The 20,380-nt window shown below is 42.5% G+C and overlaps 1 protein-coding gene across 3 annotated transcripts in view; it reads left to right on the forward strand.

The window, feature by feature from the left end:
* The window catches only part of SLC29A4 (solute carrier family 29 member 4), a 123,876-nt gene that overhangs the window by 96,026 nt on the left and 7,470 nt on the right, over positions 1–20,380 (forward strand). For all 3 annotated transcript variants that reach the window (XM_073633107.1, XM_073633109.1, XM_073633108.1), the window contains one exon: positions 1,341–1,528. In XM_073633107.1, the coding sequence (XP_073489208.1) occupies positions 1,341–1,528 (188 nt within the window). The remainder of the gene's footprint in view (positions 1–1,340; positions 1,529–20,380) is intronic.

The following is a 20,380-nucleotide window of genomic DNA, read 5'->3' on the forward strand; positions in this document are numbered from 1 at the left end:
TTCAGGTGCATGAACTGTACTAGCCATGCAAAAGGTGCAAATGACCTCAGAATCTGAGTGTGCAGCTGCACTTTATCTAGACAACATTTAGATACATGACAGCTGAAGTGAATTAAACAGCAGGGGGGTCCTGCAGTACAGTAAGTGTACTCTATTATTGTAAATAGCACCTATTCAGACGTTCTGGAACTGTAGCCAATCAGGAAAGGTCTGACACTGTCACATGGATGTATCAAAACTTCCTAATTGGCTGCAGTTTCAGGCATCTGATTATTTACATGTTACAACAGAATACACTAAATGTGGTTGCAGACAAGGAATTTAGCTACAGCGGAGTTGGTGGAGTTTTATGTGCCCTCCCCCCCCCGCTTAAGCTTGCAGCACCCTAAGCAGCCATTGCCTTTAGGTCAGCCTGAAAGCTAATCCAGCAACCATATCTAAAGACAGGAAATCTGCTAAATGTTACATTTTTGTTTTTAGGTTTAGATGCATCTAGCGTTTAGACACATTTAAGCGCATCAAGTGTTTTTTCTGCCAAAACTCTGCTGCTCCTAGATGTACTGGCTGTTTTTTTTTCTGCCTCTAAATGTCCCTGCCCGTAAACTCCTCTGAACACCTATATGTGCATGGACACTTAGGCAAACATGCAGGGATGTCTATAGGCAGAGAAAAAAAAAAGCCAAATGCCTCTAGGAGCAGCAGAAAAAGCGACCAGTGTGCATGATGCCAAATGCTCTATGAGGTCTGGTTGTTCAGCAAAAAAGCCCCCCTATAGTCTTAGACAAAATCTTTTTAGACATCTTTCCCTTTATGTTGCATCTTTTCTCTGATAGCTGAGTGCAGCTTACAACTTATACATATATAGCCCAGTTTCAGTAAAAAATATTCTGGTAGCCACAAATATTTGGGAAAGTAATGCAAGCTCTGGTACCTGACTAAGGAGAGAGTGGATGTCGCAAAGGTTATGTTCAGACCACCATCTGAATTGGGTGGACCCTTCCCAACCTAGAAGAAATATTGGGCAGTGAAAGCACTTTAGTAGAGAAAAAAACAGGGATGCAAGCCCGGAAGAAAATCTCCCACAGTCCCACGTATTTATTGTGAAGGATAAGATTGTTTTGGTGGTTTTGTGATTAATATCACAATTTGCTTGGTCTGTTCAATGTACACAATTAATAAAGAGATGATGTTATCCCTTAACAAAACTAATGTGCCACTTCGAAACAGCTCCGACAAGTCAGTTTTATTATTTGCAAAATAAACTTAAATTGCTTTAGTCCATATACATGATGCCATTAATAGATATAAAATAATAATAAAGTATCACACTTGTTTTGCAGATATGCTATTTCACCGCTATCAGGTGTTACAGGTAATCTGGGCATACATGCTGTCTATATCTGTGACGTACTTCATCACCCTGTGCCTTTTTCCTGGTTTGGAGTCAGAAATTAGGAATTGTACAATGGGAGAGTGGCTTCCTATTCTCATAATGGCAGTATTCAACCTGTCAGACTTTGTAGGAAAGGTAAGTGTCTTTAGCATTTCCTCTGTTTACAACCTGATAATTCATTGTATGTTTCTGCTGTTTCATATATATGTATGACACTAAAATTTCAGTTCAGTGCCTTCTCGAATATAAATGGATACAGGAAACCACTTTATATATTTGAGCTTTTTCAAAAGTTTGAATCTCCTGCCTCTGTGAGGTCATTAAAGCGGTAGCAAACCCCCAACCCCCCCCCCCCCAAAAAAAACCTGCAAGACAATAGCATAGAAAAATATAAACCTTAGCGCCTTTGGATAAAAGAACTGATCATCAGACTCCAGCTGCAGTAAAAAACTCGCTAATAAGCACTGCACTTAGAGCCGGTTCACACTGGGACGACTTGTCAGGCGACCTAGCTGCCTGACAAGTCGTGTCCCGTTCTGTACAATGGAACCGTTCTAATAGGAGCGACGCAAGTCGCTCCGACTTAGGAAAAGGTTCCTGTATTACTTTGGGGGTGACTTGAGGTGACTTGCATTGACTTCTATACTGAAGTCGTTTTGCAAGTCGCTGCTGCTGTCGTGTGCAGGTCGCCTGAGGCAGTTACGCTGCAAGTCATGCTGCCTCAGTGTGAACCGGCTCTTAGGGTTGATCACATTCATGTAAACATGCAGAACACACAAAAAATTTATAAAGTCCCATTAGGTGATGAAACAAAGTGACATCTCCTGTGCAATGGTGTTCAAGCTGGGTGTCCCACATAGATGTACACTCACCCTGGATGTTGACCAACTATTGCTAGTATGGTCTTTTAGGCATGTAGGGATACCCCTAGGGAGCCTGTTGAAATGACGTCTCATGCATGAATGCACCTCATAAGTATGGATGGAAATGACAAAGGAGAACCTCGCAGGCTTTTTCTCTTCTATTAACAAAGCTATATACAACTTTATAGAGCAAATTTAAAAATCTAGAATGAAACTAACTTTCTTATCGCTGCCTTAAACTAAAGGAGGTGCAGCGTTACCTCATATATCTTTGCACTTCCACGCAGCCTCACTGCTTAGCTCAACATAAAATTGCAAAGACTTTAAACATATCATCATCTACAGAACATATTATCATTAAAGGGAAGTTCGGGATTCATAAAAAAATAAAACTCTACTCACCTAGGTGGATGCAGCATCTGTCCCCCGCTGACTCTAAGACCGAGAACTGAGCAGTCAAACACTGCTAATCACTCACTTCAGGTTCCTGAGAGCTGGTGACTGTCAGTCATTGGCTCTCTGCTCTACCCCTCCACCACTCATTGGAGCGCTGGGCTGTGCAGGTAGTTGCTGGCTCATGGCTCGTACACACAATCCGAAAATCGGACAAAAAATACAGATTTTGACGCAATCGTACGATAATCGGATCGTTAGTACAGAGCTTTCGAGAGCAATTCATCCAGTTCACGACAATTCATCCGATGTTATTCAATCGGACAAGCACGAAAATTTTCCTCATATGATATCAGATCGTACGGTTTTTGTTTCGTCAGTACAGTTGTCGTCCAAAAATACAATACGAATACATTACAACACATGACATCACTTCCGATTTTTTTTTCTGTCGTACGAGAATTTTTGTGACGTTAGTAACCTATTCAATTTCTACTTGCGACTATTAAGCAAAAAAAGTCGGACCATCTGTCGTCCGATTTTCGGATCGTGTGTATAGACCATCAGACTCTCAGCGACGTGGGGGGGGGTAATCCCTGCTAGGAGAACACGGTGATTGCTACTAGTGGCTATAGCCGCTGGCAATCTGACATGATAGAAATCGGACATGCTGGTTGTACCCAAGTCTATCAATGGATCGCCTTGGGTAAAATCAGCCTGCTCCTAAATGGATCGAATCTCACCTGTTCCTTGCTGAACCGCCTAAGATTCAAACCATCTATGGCTGGTTTTAGCTGTAAGAGAAGCTGCTGACTGTAGAAAGCGAGGCAGTTGAAAAAAGTAGCGCGAGGCAGTTGAAAAAAGTGAAAGGAAGGCTAGGTGAAAATTAAAACCTACCAATCAAGCCTTTTTTGTAAGAAAGCCAAACATTTACAAGGAAACTGAAACTGTCCTGTTTTGTAGTGTCAGATAGTGGATCAGATTGTGCCTACCTATAAGTAATTTCAACTTGGCAAATGCTCATTCTTTTTGACTATCTGTTTAGAGCAACTCAGCTTGTCCTTCATCCCATGTTACTAATAAGCAGAGCCACGCACCAGTATGAACATTGCCCAGGAAGCTTGTCAACTCAACTTACACCACTCCCTCAACCCCTCATTACATACATAACCAAAATATAAGGATCCATGTGAAAAAAACACCCGCTCTGTCTAGGGGATATGAGATACGAAACCCACCATACATTTAGCACAGAGCGACTGTGTACCCGTTCCTTCAAAGGTAATGAGATACATATCGTAACCGCTAATAGGAGAGAAAGGATAACTTCAAACAAAGATGAAATTTAATGTTACAGTGAGAGGTGAAGCCATCCATCCCCCCAGATCTTATCAAATTTAAGAAGCGCCCCCCTGTTCAAATATGTGGCTTTTTAAAAGGGCAGAGTCTTGTTCACTGAAGCCTTCCAGGACTCTATGGACAGGGGCGTAGTGCTCTTCCAAGACAAAACTATGCATTTCCTAGAATAAAAACATAATAAAGTGATTAAGGTTCGTATAGCCATAGTAGGGGCCAGATCATCTTCCAACCCGAGCAGTGTTTTACAGAGGGATTTAAAGGGATAGTGGTCACCTCCTGCACGCACAGCAAAACAGCCCTCTAATAGTTCTGTATACCAGGATAATCCCAGAAGATGTGCATGAAGTCAGCTCCACTTGCAGAACCTTGCCAGCAAGCAGAGGTGACCGAGTTAAAAATTCTGGCTATCTTTGCTGGGGTCAGGTACAAACGATACAGAAATTTATAGTGGATCAGCTGATCACGGGCTGAGATTAGCCTGGTAAAGTGTGAATCCATGACACCCTCCAAGTCTTCTGTGTCCAGATCGGGAACCACCAACTCCCACTTAGATTTACACACAGTTAAAAGTCAATTAGCCTCAGGGAAGAGGAATTTATAAATGTTAGATAACAGTTTTTGAAGGTCATAATCCCTCAACATGAATTTGATGGCAGACTCCAAAAAGGGAGCACTGACATGTTTAAATTGCTTCTGGTATGCGTGTCTTAACTGTATATAACAAAAGAAATGGGTGTTTGGCAAGTGGTAGAGAGATTTCAGTTTGTCAAAGGTTTTCAGTTGCCTATTTGTGGAGACATCACCAAGCTTTTTAATCCCAAATTTTGTTCAGACCACTGGATCTTCAAAAGCAAAAAATTGGGGCAAATTGAGATTCCTCCACAGACGGGCATGGGGCCATGGTGGAAAGGGGCCCCCGAATTCCTCACTCTGAGCAACTACCCAGGCACGGAAGAACTGACCTCGTTGAAGTGGTTAAATCATAGGGTGATCTGGGTCATCGAAAAACCAAATGGGCCAGTGCTTCATAATAACTCAACACTGCCACCTCTACAGCAACTGCAGCGTCATCATACGGACCAATGAGCCACCTATTAACCATCACCAACTGTCCTACCAGAAAATATTTGTAATGTAATATTTCTCAATGTATATAGTAATAATGGCAATAGTTTCATTTTGAGTAGGTTCACTCTTCCTATCAAGGAGAGAGGCAAGTTCCGCCAGATGCCAATTTTTTGCTTAGTAATTGATATAACAGGTGCCATGTTCAGCCGGAAGTAGTCTGAAACTGAGTTAGTAATGGTGAGTCCCAAATACTTGACCCTAGACACCCTCTGAAGAGGCGTGGAGGCGAAGACAGCTTGGCATACATTCTTGCCCAGGGGCAGAATTGTGGATTTGTGCCAATTGACATGCAGCCCAGAGAAGGTAGAGATATGATCTAAAATGGACAAGGCCTGGGAGACGTGGCGGAGTCATCTCAAAACAGAACCACATTGTCGGCGTATTGAGCCTTCTTCTCCACTAAATTGGCCACTGTAATACCTTTCACTAGAGAGGAGGCACGCAAGGCCACATATAGTGACCTGGTACCATCATACATCATCTTGCTGAAGCTAAATTATTGCTTGATAACATTAGCTTTCTTAGTAGTTAAAACTGTATAAAACTTTGTAGACTACTTTGCAGCTATATTTTCTGAATGTTTAAGAATATTTAACTTGATTGAACAGAATTGTTAATTTCCTTCCTTTATCATTAAATTAATTCAATATAAATAACCCCCTTATTACAATGGCAGCAATGCAGAAAGTGGTTTTAATTTTAAAAAAATGTGAGAGAAATATGGAGACTGCCATTGCTGACTTTAGTTGCCTGGCTCTCTGTTTTCAGTGCTTCCTGAGTCACTGATTTGGAAAAAGCAGCATACAGAAAGCAAGTTGAATAAGAACACCTGATCTGCACACTTATATCAGGCCACTACCTTAGAAAAAAATAACCCTTTTGATGCCAGGCACTGCTCTCCACTTTAAACTCAGGTGGCCAGACCATTTTTTCCATTTTTCATTTTTCTATTATGTTTCATTACATTTTATCTACAGCTCTGAAAGTCCTTTAAAATACCCCTCAAACCATATACAGGACCCATAGGATGTTTAATATTGAACTTTGCTGGTACTGCTGACTTACATCACGTGATGTTTATCAAAATAATATTTTTTATAAAAATACACTAAAATTATTATTAGCACACACAAAGACAACATGACACACAATGATCTTAATAAATCTAAAAAAATAGGATTTTTTTTTTTTTTTTTTTACAGCTTACCTGTAAAAGCCTTTTCTTGGAGTACATCATGGGACACAGAGCCTTAAGTAATTACTTTATGGGTTATGCGCCACCTTCAGGTGATGGAAACTGGTATACCCAATACAGGAAGTTCACTCCCTATATAACCCCTCCTCCTTCCAGGAGCACATCAGTTTTTGTAGCAAAACAACATACTTAAATCCCAAAGAGGGGAGGGACCTCTGTGTCCCATGATGTACTCCAAGAAAAGGATTTTACAGGTAAGCTGTTATAAAAATCCTATTTTCTTTATTGTACATCATGGGACACAGAGCCTTAAGTAATTACTTAATGGGACGTCCCATAGCAATGCTACTTGAGGGGAGGGAGACATAACCCACAGGGTACACCCAGGCTTGAGGACTTATACTGCTGCCTGCAGCACACTGCGCCCGAAGGCGATACCCTCATACCTCCTTACATCCATCTGATAAAATTTTGTGAATGTGTGTACTGAAGACCAAGTTGTGGCCTTACAGATCTGAGCTATGGAAGCCTGGTGACGCACTGCCCAAGAAGCACTAAACGCCCTGGTAGAGTGCATCTTAACTTGAAAAAGGGGAATTTTACCCCATAAATTATAAGTTTGATTTATAACTTGCCGAATCCACTTAGCGACAGTGGATTTCACGCTGCCTGTCCTTTCTTAGGACCCTCTGGCAGAATAAATAAGACATCAGTCTTACGAATCTGAGCAGTTGTCTTTAAATAGATTTTCACTGCTCTCACCACATCAAGATAATGTAGTGACTTCTCTTCCCTGGAACATGATTTTGGAAAAAACAAAGGCAGGGCAATATCTTGGTTCAGGTGAAAACCTGAAACCACTTTTGGTAAAAAGTCTGGACAAGGGCGTAACACCACTCTGTCCTCATGAATAATCAAATATGGCTCTTTACACGAAAGAGCAGCCAATTCCGAAACCCTCCTTGCTGAGGATATAGCAACCAAGAACACCAGCTTCCTTGTCAGAAGGACTAAGGGAATATGCTGTATCGGTTCAAATGGCTGTTTTTGTAACACTGACAAAACTAAGTTCAAGTCCCAAGGGCTCAAAGGTGATTTAACTGGTGAATTAATCCGCATCACCCCTTGCATAAAACCCCGGACTAAAGAATGCATAGCCAGCGGTCTTTGAAATAAGATCGATAAGGCTGAGACTTGGCCCTTAATAGTACTCAAGGCCAATTTCATCTCTACGCCAAATTGTAGAAAGGCAGGAATTCTGCCTATGATTTATCTCCGAGGGCGCCAACCCTTGGATTCACACCAGGAAACATGAGCCCTCCAGACTCTATAATATATAGTTCTGGAAGCTGGCTTCCTTGCATTATTCAAATTAGAAATAGCTGACCCGGAAAGCCCACGTTTCTTCAGAATGTGGGTTTCAATAGCCAGGCCGTTAAATTTCCCGTTCGTAAAGTATTATGGAATATCGGCCCCTGTGAGAGCAGGTCTGGCCTTAGTGGAAGGAACCATGGATCCTCCACTGCCATCTTTATGATTTCTGCATACCATGACCTTCTGGGCCATGCTGGTGCTACCAGAATTACCGTCTTTCTGAAGAAGTTGTGGTAGCAACTGAATAGGGGGAAATGCATAGATCAGTGAGAACTGATCCCACAGGGTCACCAACGCATATGTTCTACATGCGAGCGGATCCCTTGTCCTGGACACAAAGTTGACAAACTTCATGTTGAATCTGGACGCTAGAAGATCTATGTCCGAAGTCCCCCATCTTTGGCAAACAGCCCAAAAAATGTCGGGGTGAAGAGACCATTCCCCTGGGAATAACTGCTGGTGACTTAAGTAGTCCAGGAGCCAATTCTCTACTCCCGAAATGAAGACTGCTGATAGGCACAGAACATTCCTTTCTGCCCAAGTTAGAATATGGTTCACCTCTCTCTGCGCTGTGAGACTCTTGGTGCTCCCTTGGTGATTGATATAGGCCACAGCCGTGGTATTGTTGGATTGGATCCTGACAGGACAGTCCCTTAACCTGGAAGTCCAGGCCTTCAGAGCCAGACGCACTGCCCGAATCTCTAGGGTGTTGATGGACAACTTCCCTAAACTCTGTGCCTTGCTAGAAGGCATAAATTGGGATAGAATCTTAGGAACACAGAACACGGAGGAGGGATGGGTTTGCTTTAAGAGCATATTAAATAAGGGCCAATGCATCCCATTGGGTAATAAATTTAAAAGAGCGAACAAAAGTCCTCGATGACTTAACCCCAATGTAAAAATGCATATAAAAGCAAAGGAGAAGGCCTTCAAAAAATACAAGGTTGAGGGATCATCATCAGCATTCACACTTTATAAAGAATGCAACAAGAAATGTGAGGGTGCAATAAGGACGGCTAAGATAGAACATGAAAGACACATAGCGGAGGAAAGCAAAAAAAAATCCCAAGAAATTCTTTAAGTATGTAAACAGTAAAAAAGGGAGGACAGACCATATTGGCCCCATAAAAAATGAGGAAGGACATCTGGTTACAAAGGATGGGGAGATGGTGACGGTATTGAATTTATTCTTCTCCTTAGTCTTCACAAGGGAATCGGGGGGCTTCAGTAACCAAAACTGCAGTGTTTATCCTCATGACACATCACAGGAAGCACCTCCATGGTTAACAGAGGACAGAATTAAAATTAGACTTAGGATACTTCACATTAATAAATCACCGGGACCAGATGGCTTGCACCCAAGGGTACTTAGGGAACTCAGCCAAGTAATTGCCAGACCATTGTTCCTAATTTTTACTGATAGTCTACTGACTGGAATGGTACCAGCTGATTGGAGAAAAGCCAATGTAGCACCAGTATTTAAAAAGGGCCCAAAATACATCCCTGGGAATTACAGACCAGTTAGCCTAACATCAATATTATGTAAACTCTTGGAGGGGATGATAAGGGACTAGTGGGGTCCCCCAGGGTTCTGTGCTGGGACCAATCCCATTTAATTTGTTCATAAATGACCTGGAGGATGGGGTAAACAGTTCCATCTCTGTATTTGCGGACGATAGTAAGCTAAGCAGGGCAATAACTTCTCCCCAGGATGTGGAAACCTTGCAAAAAGATGTGAACAAATTAATGGGGTGGGCAACTACATTGCAAATGAGGTTCAATGTAGAAAAATGTAAAATAATGCATTTGGGTGGCAAAAATATGAATGCAATCTATACACTGGGGGGAGAACCTCTGGGGGAATCTAGGATGGAAAAGGACCTGGGGGTCCTAGTAGATGATAGGCTCAGCAATGGCATGCAATGCCAAGCTGCTGCTAACACAGCAAACATAATATTGGCATGCATTAAAAAGGGGATCAATATCAGAGATAAAATAGTTCTCTCGCTCTACAAGACTCTGGTCCGGCCGCACCTAGAGTATGCTGTCCAGTTCTGGGCACCAGTCCTCAGGAAGGATGTGCTGGAAATGGAGCGAGTACAAAGAAGGGCAACAAAGCTAATAAAGGGTCTGAAGCATATTAGTTATGAGGAAAGGTTGCGAGCACTGAACTTATTCTGTCTGGAGAAGAGACGCTTGAGAGGGGATATGATTTCAATATACAAATACCATACAGGTGACCCCACAATAGGGATAAAACTTTTTCGCAGATGGGAGTTTAACAAGACTCGTGGCCACTCATTAAAATTAGAAGAAAAGAGGTTTAACCTTAAACTACGTAGAGGGTTCTTTACTGTAAGAGCGACAAGGATGTGGAATTCCCTTCCACAGGCGATGGTCTCAGCGGGGGGGGCATTCATAGTTTCAAAAAACTATTAGATAAGCACCTGAACGACCGCAGCATACAGGGATATACATTGTAATACTGACATATAATCACACACATGGGTTGGACTTGATGGACTTGCGCCTTTTTTCAACCTCACCTACTATGTAACTATGTAAGGTTCTTTTGGTTCTTGACCACTGTCCCTGGACAGTCGTCTTCTCTAGTACTACACCCCAGCCTGAAAGGCTGGTATCTGTCGTTACTACTTCCCAGATAATTTGTCTGAAGGATTTTCCTTTCAGCAGATTCTGGTTAGTAACCACCAACTGAGGCTTTGGAACACCCTTGGGGACAGCCGTATTGGCAAGTCCAAAGCTTGGATCGTTTTGTTCCAAGCAGACAGGATACTGTTTTGCAACAGTCTCAAATGGAACTGGGCATAGGGACTGCTTCGAATTAAGCCACCATCTTTCCTAACAACCTCATCCAAAGGCGAATTGAGGGATTTCCTTTCGACCTGACCATCAGTACCAGCTCTCGTATGGAGTTAATTTTTGCCTGAGGCAAGAACACCTTTTTTCTGGGCTGTATCTATGATCAGACCCAAATACTCTAGCTTATTTAGCGGTATTAAGGAAGACTTCTCTAGGTTGAGAATCCAACTTAGATTTATCAGGTAATTGGTTGTAATGCTCCAAACGAGCCATTGATTGGTCTATTAGCAATATATCCTCTAGTTATACCAAGACTGTTATGCCCTTAAGCTGGCTAGAGGTGGGGCTAGCACTTTTGTGAACACTCGAGATGCTGTAGCTGGCCCAAAGGGCAAGGCTACAAACTGAAATGCTGTTGTTCTACTTTGAACCGCAAAGACCTTTTGGTGAGCGGAAAATGTAGGGACATGCAGATATGCATCCCTGATGTCGATAGATGCCAGAAGTTCTCATCCTTGTAGGATAGAAACTACTGACCTGATTGGCTCCATTGAAAGGAGCAGATCTTCAGGAACTGATTTAGATTCTTTAGATCTAGAATGGGTCTGTTGAATAAAACCCCAAACCTTGCTGTTCTGTGCATGTACAGGAAATGCCTGAAAAGGCTGTGAAGGTTTTAAGGAACCTAAAGAAGAAACAGAACTATCAGCTGACTCTGCTAGAGGTAGCTTGAAAGAGGCACGAACCATCTCTGTAAGAGATTGTACCAGCAATCTCTTAGATTGCGAGACTGAAAAAAGATCATCTACTGTTGTTTCCTCCGCAGAGGAGTAATCGGTATACCTTTCTTCCTTATCACCTGAGGGTAACCCCTCATCATCTACCCACTGTTCCCTTGATAAGGGGTCTAAGGTGGGGAAGGGGGATCTAACAAGCTTCCTATCCTTTTGGATAGCGGATGCGATTAAAGTCGCTAATTTTCCTTCTTGGCCCTGTAGGGCAGAGGAAAACGCATTTTCAGTCATGTATACAGGGGGTGAATTTTCTGTGCCTGAGCCTGACCCTGAGGCTTTCCTCTAGAGTCTGACAGTGGAAGCCGTTGCCACTGCCTAGAGGCGGATGCCCCCGACGCAAGGGAAGGAGTGAGTTTAAATGAAGGACGTTTATACTTTCTTTTTGGGCAAAAGAGTACCTTTCTCACTAGAAATCATTTGGATGTTTGACCAAATCCTCCCCAAATAGTCGATCCCTATGAAAAGGGAAACTAGTCAGAAGCCTTTTGCAAGGTGCTTCGGCTGACCAAAAAAAAAAATATATATATATCCTGGACCAGCACAAGCGCAAGGCGGGACACCTGGTGAATAGAGTCCTTCATGGCGTCTAAGACAAAACATAGCGCCCTTGATAGTTCGGCCAAATCGTGAGCCTGTGTGCAGGGACCTCTTTAAGGGCCTGTCTAAACTGGTCCCTTAGGGACTGACAGATGCCTAGTGCTGAAACTGCAGGCTGAGCAACTGCACCTGCCAAGGAAAAAGAGGATTTTAACAGGAATTACAACTTCTTATCTGTTGGATCTTTAAGCATTTGTGCATTGTCTACTAGACAAGTTAAACTTTTGTTCATACTGGAAATCGCAGCGTCAACTACTGGTACTTTCCATTCTTTGGTGAATTTCTCCTCCATGGGATAGAGCACTGAGAATCTCTTTGGAGGGAGAAAAATACTTATCTGGGTGATCCCATTCAGCATAAGCTTTTCTAGTAATGCATGGACCGGAAACACATGAAAAGGCTGTAAGGGTTTCAAAGAACCCAAGGAAGAAACCAAACTTTCAGCTGACTCTGTTAGGGGTAGCATGAAAGTGGAACGAACCATCTCCGTAAGAGTTTGTACCAGCAATCTCTCAGATTGCGAGAGTGAAAAAGGTTCATCAACTGTTTCCTCTGCAGAGGAATAATCGCCTTGTTTTTCTACGTGATCGCCTGAGGGTAATACCTCATCCTGTGCCCACTGTTCCCTTGGTAGAGGGTTTGAGGTGGGGAGGGAGATCTGGCACGGTTCCTATCCGTTTGGATGGAGGATGCGATTAAAGCCGCTAATCTTCCTTCTAGGCCCAGCAGGGCAGAGGAAAATGCATCTTCAGTCACGTATACAGGGGCTGAAGTGTGAAAAGTAGTTGCACCACCAATTGGTTCCAATGACTCACCCTGGCTTGCCATAACTGGTATCTCCAGAGAGGATGACAGTGTGGAGGCATGACTGGAGTTCCCAGCGCCTGGGGGTGGAATTTGTGGTACCTTTGTGGTAACTCTAGAAGCCATAGTGCTAAGCACAAAAGCAGAGGCACTCTAGTAAAAATGTACTACTTGCTGAGCAATAGTCTAAAAAAACAATTTCACCATAAAGATCAGCTTGATGCTGAGTAACAATGTATTTCCTGTACTGGAAATGCCTGTATAATCCCTTACATGCCCCAGCGCTCCTGTGTCCCGTGTGACAGACTTCTTCTCTTCAGTTGCTCTTAAGAGATTTTTTGACAATGAGGGCGTATGTTTATAACACACTGCAGGTGTAAACCTGATAGGCATCCTCAGCTGTGCGCCATGTGCCACGTTGAAGCTGATTCCTGCATACGGCGCTGCCTGCCTTAAGCCACGCCCCTTCCAGTACCTGCCCTCCTCCTTGTTGTTTTTTAATGAACCTTAGTCCGTGCGCGCACGGGCGGCACGGCATTCAGGTCTGCAATGCAGACCCGATGAAGAGGAGGGTCTGTGATCGCCGCTGGCGCTTCAGAATCTCTATGCTTTCTGTATGCAAGCAGTCTTTGAAATATACAGGCTGGGGTGCAACAAGGCTTATTAAACGGCAGTCTGACAACAAAATGTGAGTCTTTAAAGTAATAGCCATAGGAAGCCGCCACCGCACCCCTCCGAGGAGGGGGGGTAGTGTTTTCTCAGCAGTATGAGGCAATTCGTGTTTTACACAGGAGCCATTAGCCATTATAGATAACAATCTGCTGTACCCCCAGCCCCTTAGTTACCCCAGGGGGGAGAGGACAATTAAGAACAATTAAGAACCCCCTCCTGCTGCTGGGACACACACATGCTGTTTAAAGCTGGACACAGAGCTGCTGACATTTTAAGGCATTACAATGTTTTTCATATGGAGGAAAAAGGCATAGGTGGACTTTTTACAGTTCCTAAGCTTTTTCCCTTACCTTTTCCTCGCTGCAGGATACTGCTGAAAACAGACAGATCCAAATTTCACCCATCATGGCAGGCAGCGTTAGTAAACCTTCAAAGCCCGGGTTCCTTAATAGGGGTTCCACTCCTTTGGACCTGTATAGCACCCCTCAGGAGCAACTTTAGGAAATGTAGCATGACCAAAAAGAGTCCTGGGTCCTGGGGTCCAGCCCTCAAAAGAGAGGCTTACAGGAAAAACCTTGTTCCTCTATGCAAGGCCCAGGTACCATCCTGTGGCCTCAGTAGCTTGGATGGATCCAGTTGTGGAGGTTTTTTAAATCCAGCATGGATCCCTCCTGGAGCTCCTCAGAGCACATCTTCACTCGTGACCAACACCTTAGACACTGGCAAAAAAACTGATGTGCTCCTGGAAGGAGGAGGGGTTATATAGGGAGTGAACTTTCTGTATTGGGTATACCAGTGTCCATCACCTGAAGGAGGCCCATAACCCATTAAGTAATTACTTAAGGCCCTGTGTCCCATGATGTACGATAAAGAAATACAACTGTATTGAGTTAATAAATAACAAATATTTGTACATTTTCAGTTTTGCAAAATGGTGAAAATCTAAGGCAATGTTAAAACTATAAATAAGTGATGTATGCTTAAAATCTGGAAATTGTCTTTACACCCTGTTATAACAACACTAGATCCACAGTGCTGTGCGTGTGCTGCATTGGTGTGTGTTGCGATAACATGACGCATGCATATATTTTATGGCAACGCAATGCATCACAGAGCGCAATAACAGTGTGCTGCTGGGCATAGAGTTGAATAAATGAGAATTTAAACAAAAGCTAAAAGAAGAGAAGGAAAACGAGCACTGCAAAGTGTTGTAACAATGCACTGCAGTGCATGTGCACATTGCACCCCAGCGCACAGGTTATGTGCATTATAATCGTGTGTTCATAGTTGTGAATGGGCCCTTAGTTTGTGTGTTCCGGCACCAGTATACAACCCACTTGAAATGCATTACCACAATGGGTGTAGTGCACAGGCACATGTGCATGTGTAATACTTGTGAGGGGTGTTTACTTATTTATTTATTGTTTTAACCAGTACTGTTACCGGGGTCTTTGGGGAAATATTAGAGGGTCTAAACAGATCGGATGTTTCGCTTTTGAGATAGAGAAAAAGTTTGAGGACAGTTGATAGGATACTCAATCTCCTTCTCCCCTACTGCCCAGCACTGATCGCTTCCATGTTTATTCACAGAGGAGATGTAAACATGTCAATCTTGTTTCCTGATCCCTTCAGTCATAAATTAACACGGGAGTGCTCAGTACTGAGCTGTCAGGAGTCAGCAGCTGGGATGACCAGATATATGTTGCTGCACCAAGAAACTGGGACCAGACCATATGTATATATCTTTAAAGTGAGAATTATTTAAAGTGAATGGAAGATAATCACACATCAGCAAGCAATAAACATGAGAATGCATGGAAATCAAAACAACCAACCTAACTAACAATATATACATAGTTACATAGTAGGTGAGGTTGAAAAAAGACACAAATCTATCAAGTCCAACCTATGTGTGTGATTATATGTCAGTAACGACTGGCATTTTATTCTCTAGGGTGTTAGAAAAAAATATATATGTAATGTTTGGGAGTTCTAAGTAATTTTCTAGCAAAAAAAAAAAATGATTTTAACTTGTAAATAACAAGTTTGAAAAATAGGCACGGTCTTAAAGTGGTTAAGAAGTGACTTTGAGGTTTAAATTAATGAAACATTATCCTTCAAAAGGATTGTGGAGTTCAAGGTGGCAGATTGTTAGCAACAGTAAATGTTATTTTAAGTAAAAACCAGACTACGATGGCAGAAATAAGACAAGTACAGTTTTATGTCAAATCAAAGAAGTGGGAGGATCTAAAGGATGAAACAGCAGATAGTAGAAACCATGAGATAACAAAGGAGGTAAAATAAGATGAGCAGAAATGAGTATGGCATACATACATAACTAATCCCTCTTTCCCCTCTCACTTCCCTATTTGTGGGGGTTGTAGAGTTATTGAAGAACCCTGGTCTCCTGCAATTAGTTAATTCCTCTCTGCCCACTGCTTTCAGTCTCAGTCTTCTGTCTACAAGCTTTGTTACATTCTCTTACATATCATTAATCCATCCCTTTTGATCTTCACCTTTTTCTTCATCCTGCATTTCTTTCAGAAATCTTCAGAGTTCTTCCTAATCAAACACCATGTCTGAGCCCCCAAGACACTGGCTTCTAATGTTCTCAACTGTTGATGACAGTTCATAGATACATCATTTTTTATTTGTCCTTTTCTATTTCCCCTGAACAAATAATGTATGTTGAAACCCACAGGCAATGACGGTTGCTGGGCGATCTATAACCACCCATATACCCATCACCCTTGTTCAGAGAGCTGTAAAGAAAGTTGATCCAGGAAAAATACAAAACTGTGAAAAGTATTGTTCTCATTTGTTAAAGGGAGCTGATAATTATTTCTGATGATAACATATATATTTTTTTGTTTTTATATTTAGTTTTTTTTTTTTTTGAGTAAGTCCATATGATTTTCACATAGCAGCAGTCCTCCTGTTTAGCTAATAAAGTACTTAATTTTTTTTTTACAAATTATTTCCTACAACCCCTTGTTTTTAGCAAATGTAAGTGAAAAGGTGTGTTACAATAAACTCATGCTGTTTAGGGCAACAAGGGTGTCATCGAGGTCAAATGTTCACCAGTCCCCCAAATTGGTGTTCCATATTATATAATTATATAATGCAATTATCATGCTTAAACTGTCCCTTTGTTCTTGCTAAATCAATTCAATAGCTACTCATTTTCTGTGCATACACTTGTATATTATCCCTAACACAGCTATAGACTGGTAATTGGTATATACTGTGTTCCCACCTTTTAGTTTAAACCACTTCAATACAGGGCATTTTCACCCCCTTCCTGCCCAGGCCAATTTTTAGTTTTCAGCGCTGTCGCAATTTGAATGACAATCACGCGGTCATGCAACACTGTACCCAAAATGTATAATTTTTTCCCCCACAAATAGAGCTTTCTTTTGGTGGTATTAGATCACCTCTGCATTTTTTATTTCTTGCGCTATAAACAAAAGAAGAGTAACAAGTTTTAAAAAAACACAAAATTTTTTACTTTTTGCTATAATAATTATCCCAATTAAAAAAAAAAAAAAAAAATTTTTCCTCAGTTTAGGCCGATATGTATTCTTCGACATATTTTTGGTAAAAAAAAATAGATTTATGGCATTTTTATGTATTTATTTATTTACTAGTAATGGCGGCGATCTGCGTTTTTTATCATGACTGTGACATTGCGGCAGACATATCGGACACTTTTGACATTATTTTGGGACCATTCACATTTATACAGCAATCAGTGCTATAAAAATGCACTGATTACTGTAAAAATGTCACTGGCAGGGAAGGGGTAAACAATAGGGGATGATCAAGGGGTTAAATGTGTTACCTAGGGAGTGATTCTAACTGTAGGGGAAGGGGACTCACAAGGGGAGGAGACCGATCAGTGTTCCTCTGTACTGGGAACACACAATTGGTCTCCTCTCCCCTGACAGGACGTGGATCTGTGTGCTAACACACACAGATCCACGTCCCTGCTCTGTTACCGGCAATCGCGGGAATGCGTATCGGCTCCCGAGCGACATGGCGCGCGTGTGCCCTCTAGACGACCGGGAAGCTGAGGACGTCATATGACGCCCGCCCAGGATGGGAGAGCCCTCCTGTGGACGTCATTTGACTATGGGAGGGGAAGCAAGTGGTTAAATGGCCAAAAATCATTCTTGCCTATTTTTGTGGCATCTCTTCCTCTTCACATACTCTATGACAAAGTTGATCCTTCTTTGCAGTGTTTAACTTCCATTTACCAATATTTTAGTGCAATTGTATTGTGGAGATGGTATGCAAATTAGAAGCACTGAAAGTATAACTAAACACAATTTTTTTTCCTGTTTTGGATAGAGTGGAGATGGATTTGAACATATGTCTATCTTTATTGCTGTCTGTGCCCTCGTTAGGGAGATTCACTCTCTCTATTTGTCCTGTTTACCGTTATCATTGAAAATGAAAGTAAAAGAAAATTCCCAATTGTGGGCTGTCCCCAGAAAAGTAATAGAGGGGAAATCTTGCAGTGGGGACCCCAGTTTTGTTGATCTAGGGGCCCAAAGAATTCCCTTCGTTTGCAGGGATTTTCTCTCATTTCCTGTTTTGGGGTATGAGACAGACAGTGAAGGTACCATTATCATTGAAAATGAAAGTAAAAGAAAATTCCCAATTGTGGACTGTCCCTAGAAAAGTAATAGAGGGGAAATCTTGCAGTGGGGACCCCAGTTTTGTTGACCTAGGGGGGCCCAAAGAATTCCCTTAGTTTGCAGGGATATTCTTTCATTTTCTGTTTTGGGGTATGGGACAGGAAGTGAAGGTAAATCACTTAAATGGGACACAGATGTCAAAAAAAGGGTTATAACCCTCCCTTATGCCCCGTGCACACGATCGGATTTTCCAATAACAAATGTTGGATGTGAGCTTGTTGGCTGAAAGTCTGACCATGTGTATGCTCCACCGAACTTTTGTTGTCGGACTTTCTGCCAACAAATGTTGGCTAGCAGGTTCTCAAATTTTCTGCCAACAAAACTTTGTTGTCGGAATTTCCGATCGTGTGTACACAAGTCCAATGCACAAAAGTTCACGCATGCTCGGAATCAAGCAGAAGGTGCTGGCTTTAGCACTTCCTTTTTCTCAGCTCGTCATAGGTCTCATACGTCACCACGTTCCCACGTTCGTAATTGTTGGCCAACATTTGTGTGACCGTGTGAATACAAGACAAGTTGGAGCCAACAACCTTCGAACTAAATTCCACGGTTTTGTTGTCGGAAAGTCTGATCTTGTCTACTGGGCATAACTCTATCCAAAATGAAAAAAAAAAATTGCCTATAGTTCTACTTGAAGTACAAGGTTTTTGACATCTAATCTAAGTTAGCATCACTGGTGTCAAGGCTGAACGCAGTTCACAAACAGTGACAGCAAAGTAGTGATAATTACCGTATTTATCGGCGTATAACAAGCACTTTTTCCCCCTGAAAATAGGGGGAAAATCAGGAGTGCGTGTTATACACCGATAGCGTACCTCGGAGAAGGAGGGGGACGAGCGCCGCCGCAATCACCGAGCCGTCATTGTTTGTTCACGATTGCCGCCGGAATCACTGAGCTGTCATTGTTCAAGATAGCTGCCGAAATCACAGAGCCGTCATTGTTCACGATCGCCGCCGGAATCACCGAGCCGTCATGTCTTGTTTACTCGGCTCTGACGTCACACACACGTCCCGTCTCTGGAATTGGACCAGTGTTCTGTCAATCACAGGAGCTGGTCCAATGGCGATGGCAGAGGCGGAACGTGTGTGTGAGAGCCGAGTACTGTAAACACAAGATGACGGCTCAGTGATTCCGGCGGCGCTCGTCCCCCTCCTAAATTCCTGCACTGCATGAAAGATGGTGAGGCTGTGAATAGGCATCAGGCTGCATTGGATGGGTGCAGATCAGGCTGCAGATGGGCATAGAGGCTGCATAGAGGCACCAGGCTGCATTGGATGGGTGCAGATCAGGCTGCAGATGAGCACAGAGGCTGCATAGAGGCATCAGGCTGCATTGGATGGGTGCAGATCAGGCTGCAGATGGGCACAGAGGCTGCATTGAGGCTGCAGATTGGCATCAGGCTGCATTGGATGGGCACAGATCAGGCTGCAGATGGGCACAGAGGCTGCACTGAGGCTGCAGATGGGCATTTGGCTGCATTGAGGTTGCAGATGGGCACTAATCAGGCTGCATTGATTGGCACTGACCATTATTTTGCTTCAAAGTGGTTTATTTGAAAAAAACGTTTTTTTCCTGAAACTTCCCCCTTAAATTGGGGTGCGTGTTATACACCGATAAATACGGTATACAAAAACATGAGTATATTCGGCAGACAATATGAGAATGAAAAATACAAGTCCAGGAAACATGATAGTTTCTTTTGTCATTATGAGATATGGGCTTCAGCTCTTTCAGGGTCCAGCAATAGACAGGAATTTGCCAAATTTTGATCCATTTATGAGCAGGGTACAACCATCCCGTTAAAAAATTTCCACTAGATTAGTGCCACCCACCAGCTATAGCCTGCAGCGTATTCTGATGGTGAGGAAGTCTCCCCGCTGTCAGAATACAATGACTTAGAGGGGAGGATTCTCCCATCTACCTCAAATGTGTAGATGGGGGAATTGGGTAATTTTTTTCTGCTCAGCCCGCTGGTTGAACGACAAAAAAATGACTAATCTATGGGCTGCTTTAGTAGCTTACTAAATACTTTCATTTGTTGAAAATGCCTAGAATTGCTCTTTGACAATTTTGCAATGCCTTTCTTAGTTTAGTGGCTCTTCTGGAAACATACATACAATGATTCAATAGAGTGCATTTATGGAATATTAAAAGCCAAAGTACACTGTTAAATGATAAGGGCCAATTTACACCTGAATCACACAAGAATGCGGTCTGCTTTCCTGTGTAATTTCCATGCAATTCAGTGCAGTTCAATTTTCAGCTGAAATCGCACTGGATTGCT

Source organism: Aquarana catesbeiana, linkage group LG06 (assembly GCF_042186555.1).
Source record: "Aquarana catesbeiana isolate 2022-GZ linkage group LG06, ASM4218655v1, whole genome shotgun sequence".
NCBI classification, from domain to species: domain Eukaryota; kingdom Metazoa; phylum Chordata; class Amphibia; order Anura; family Ranidae; genus Aquarana; species Aquarana catesbeiana.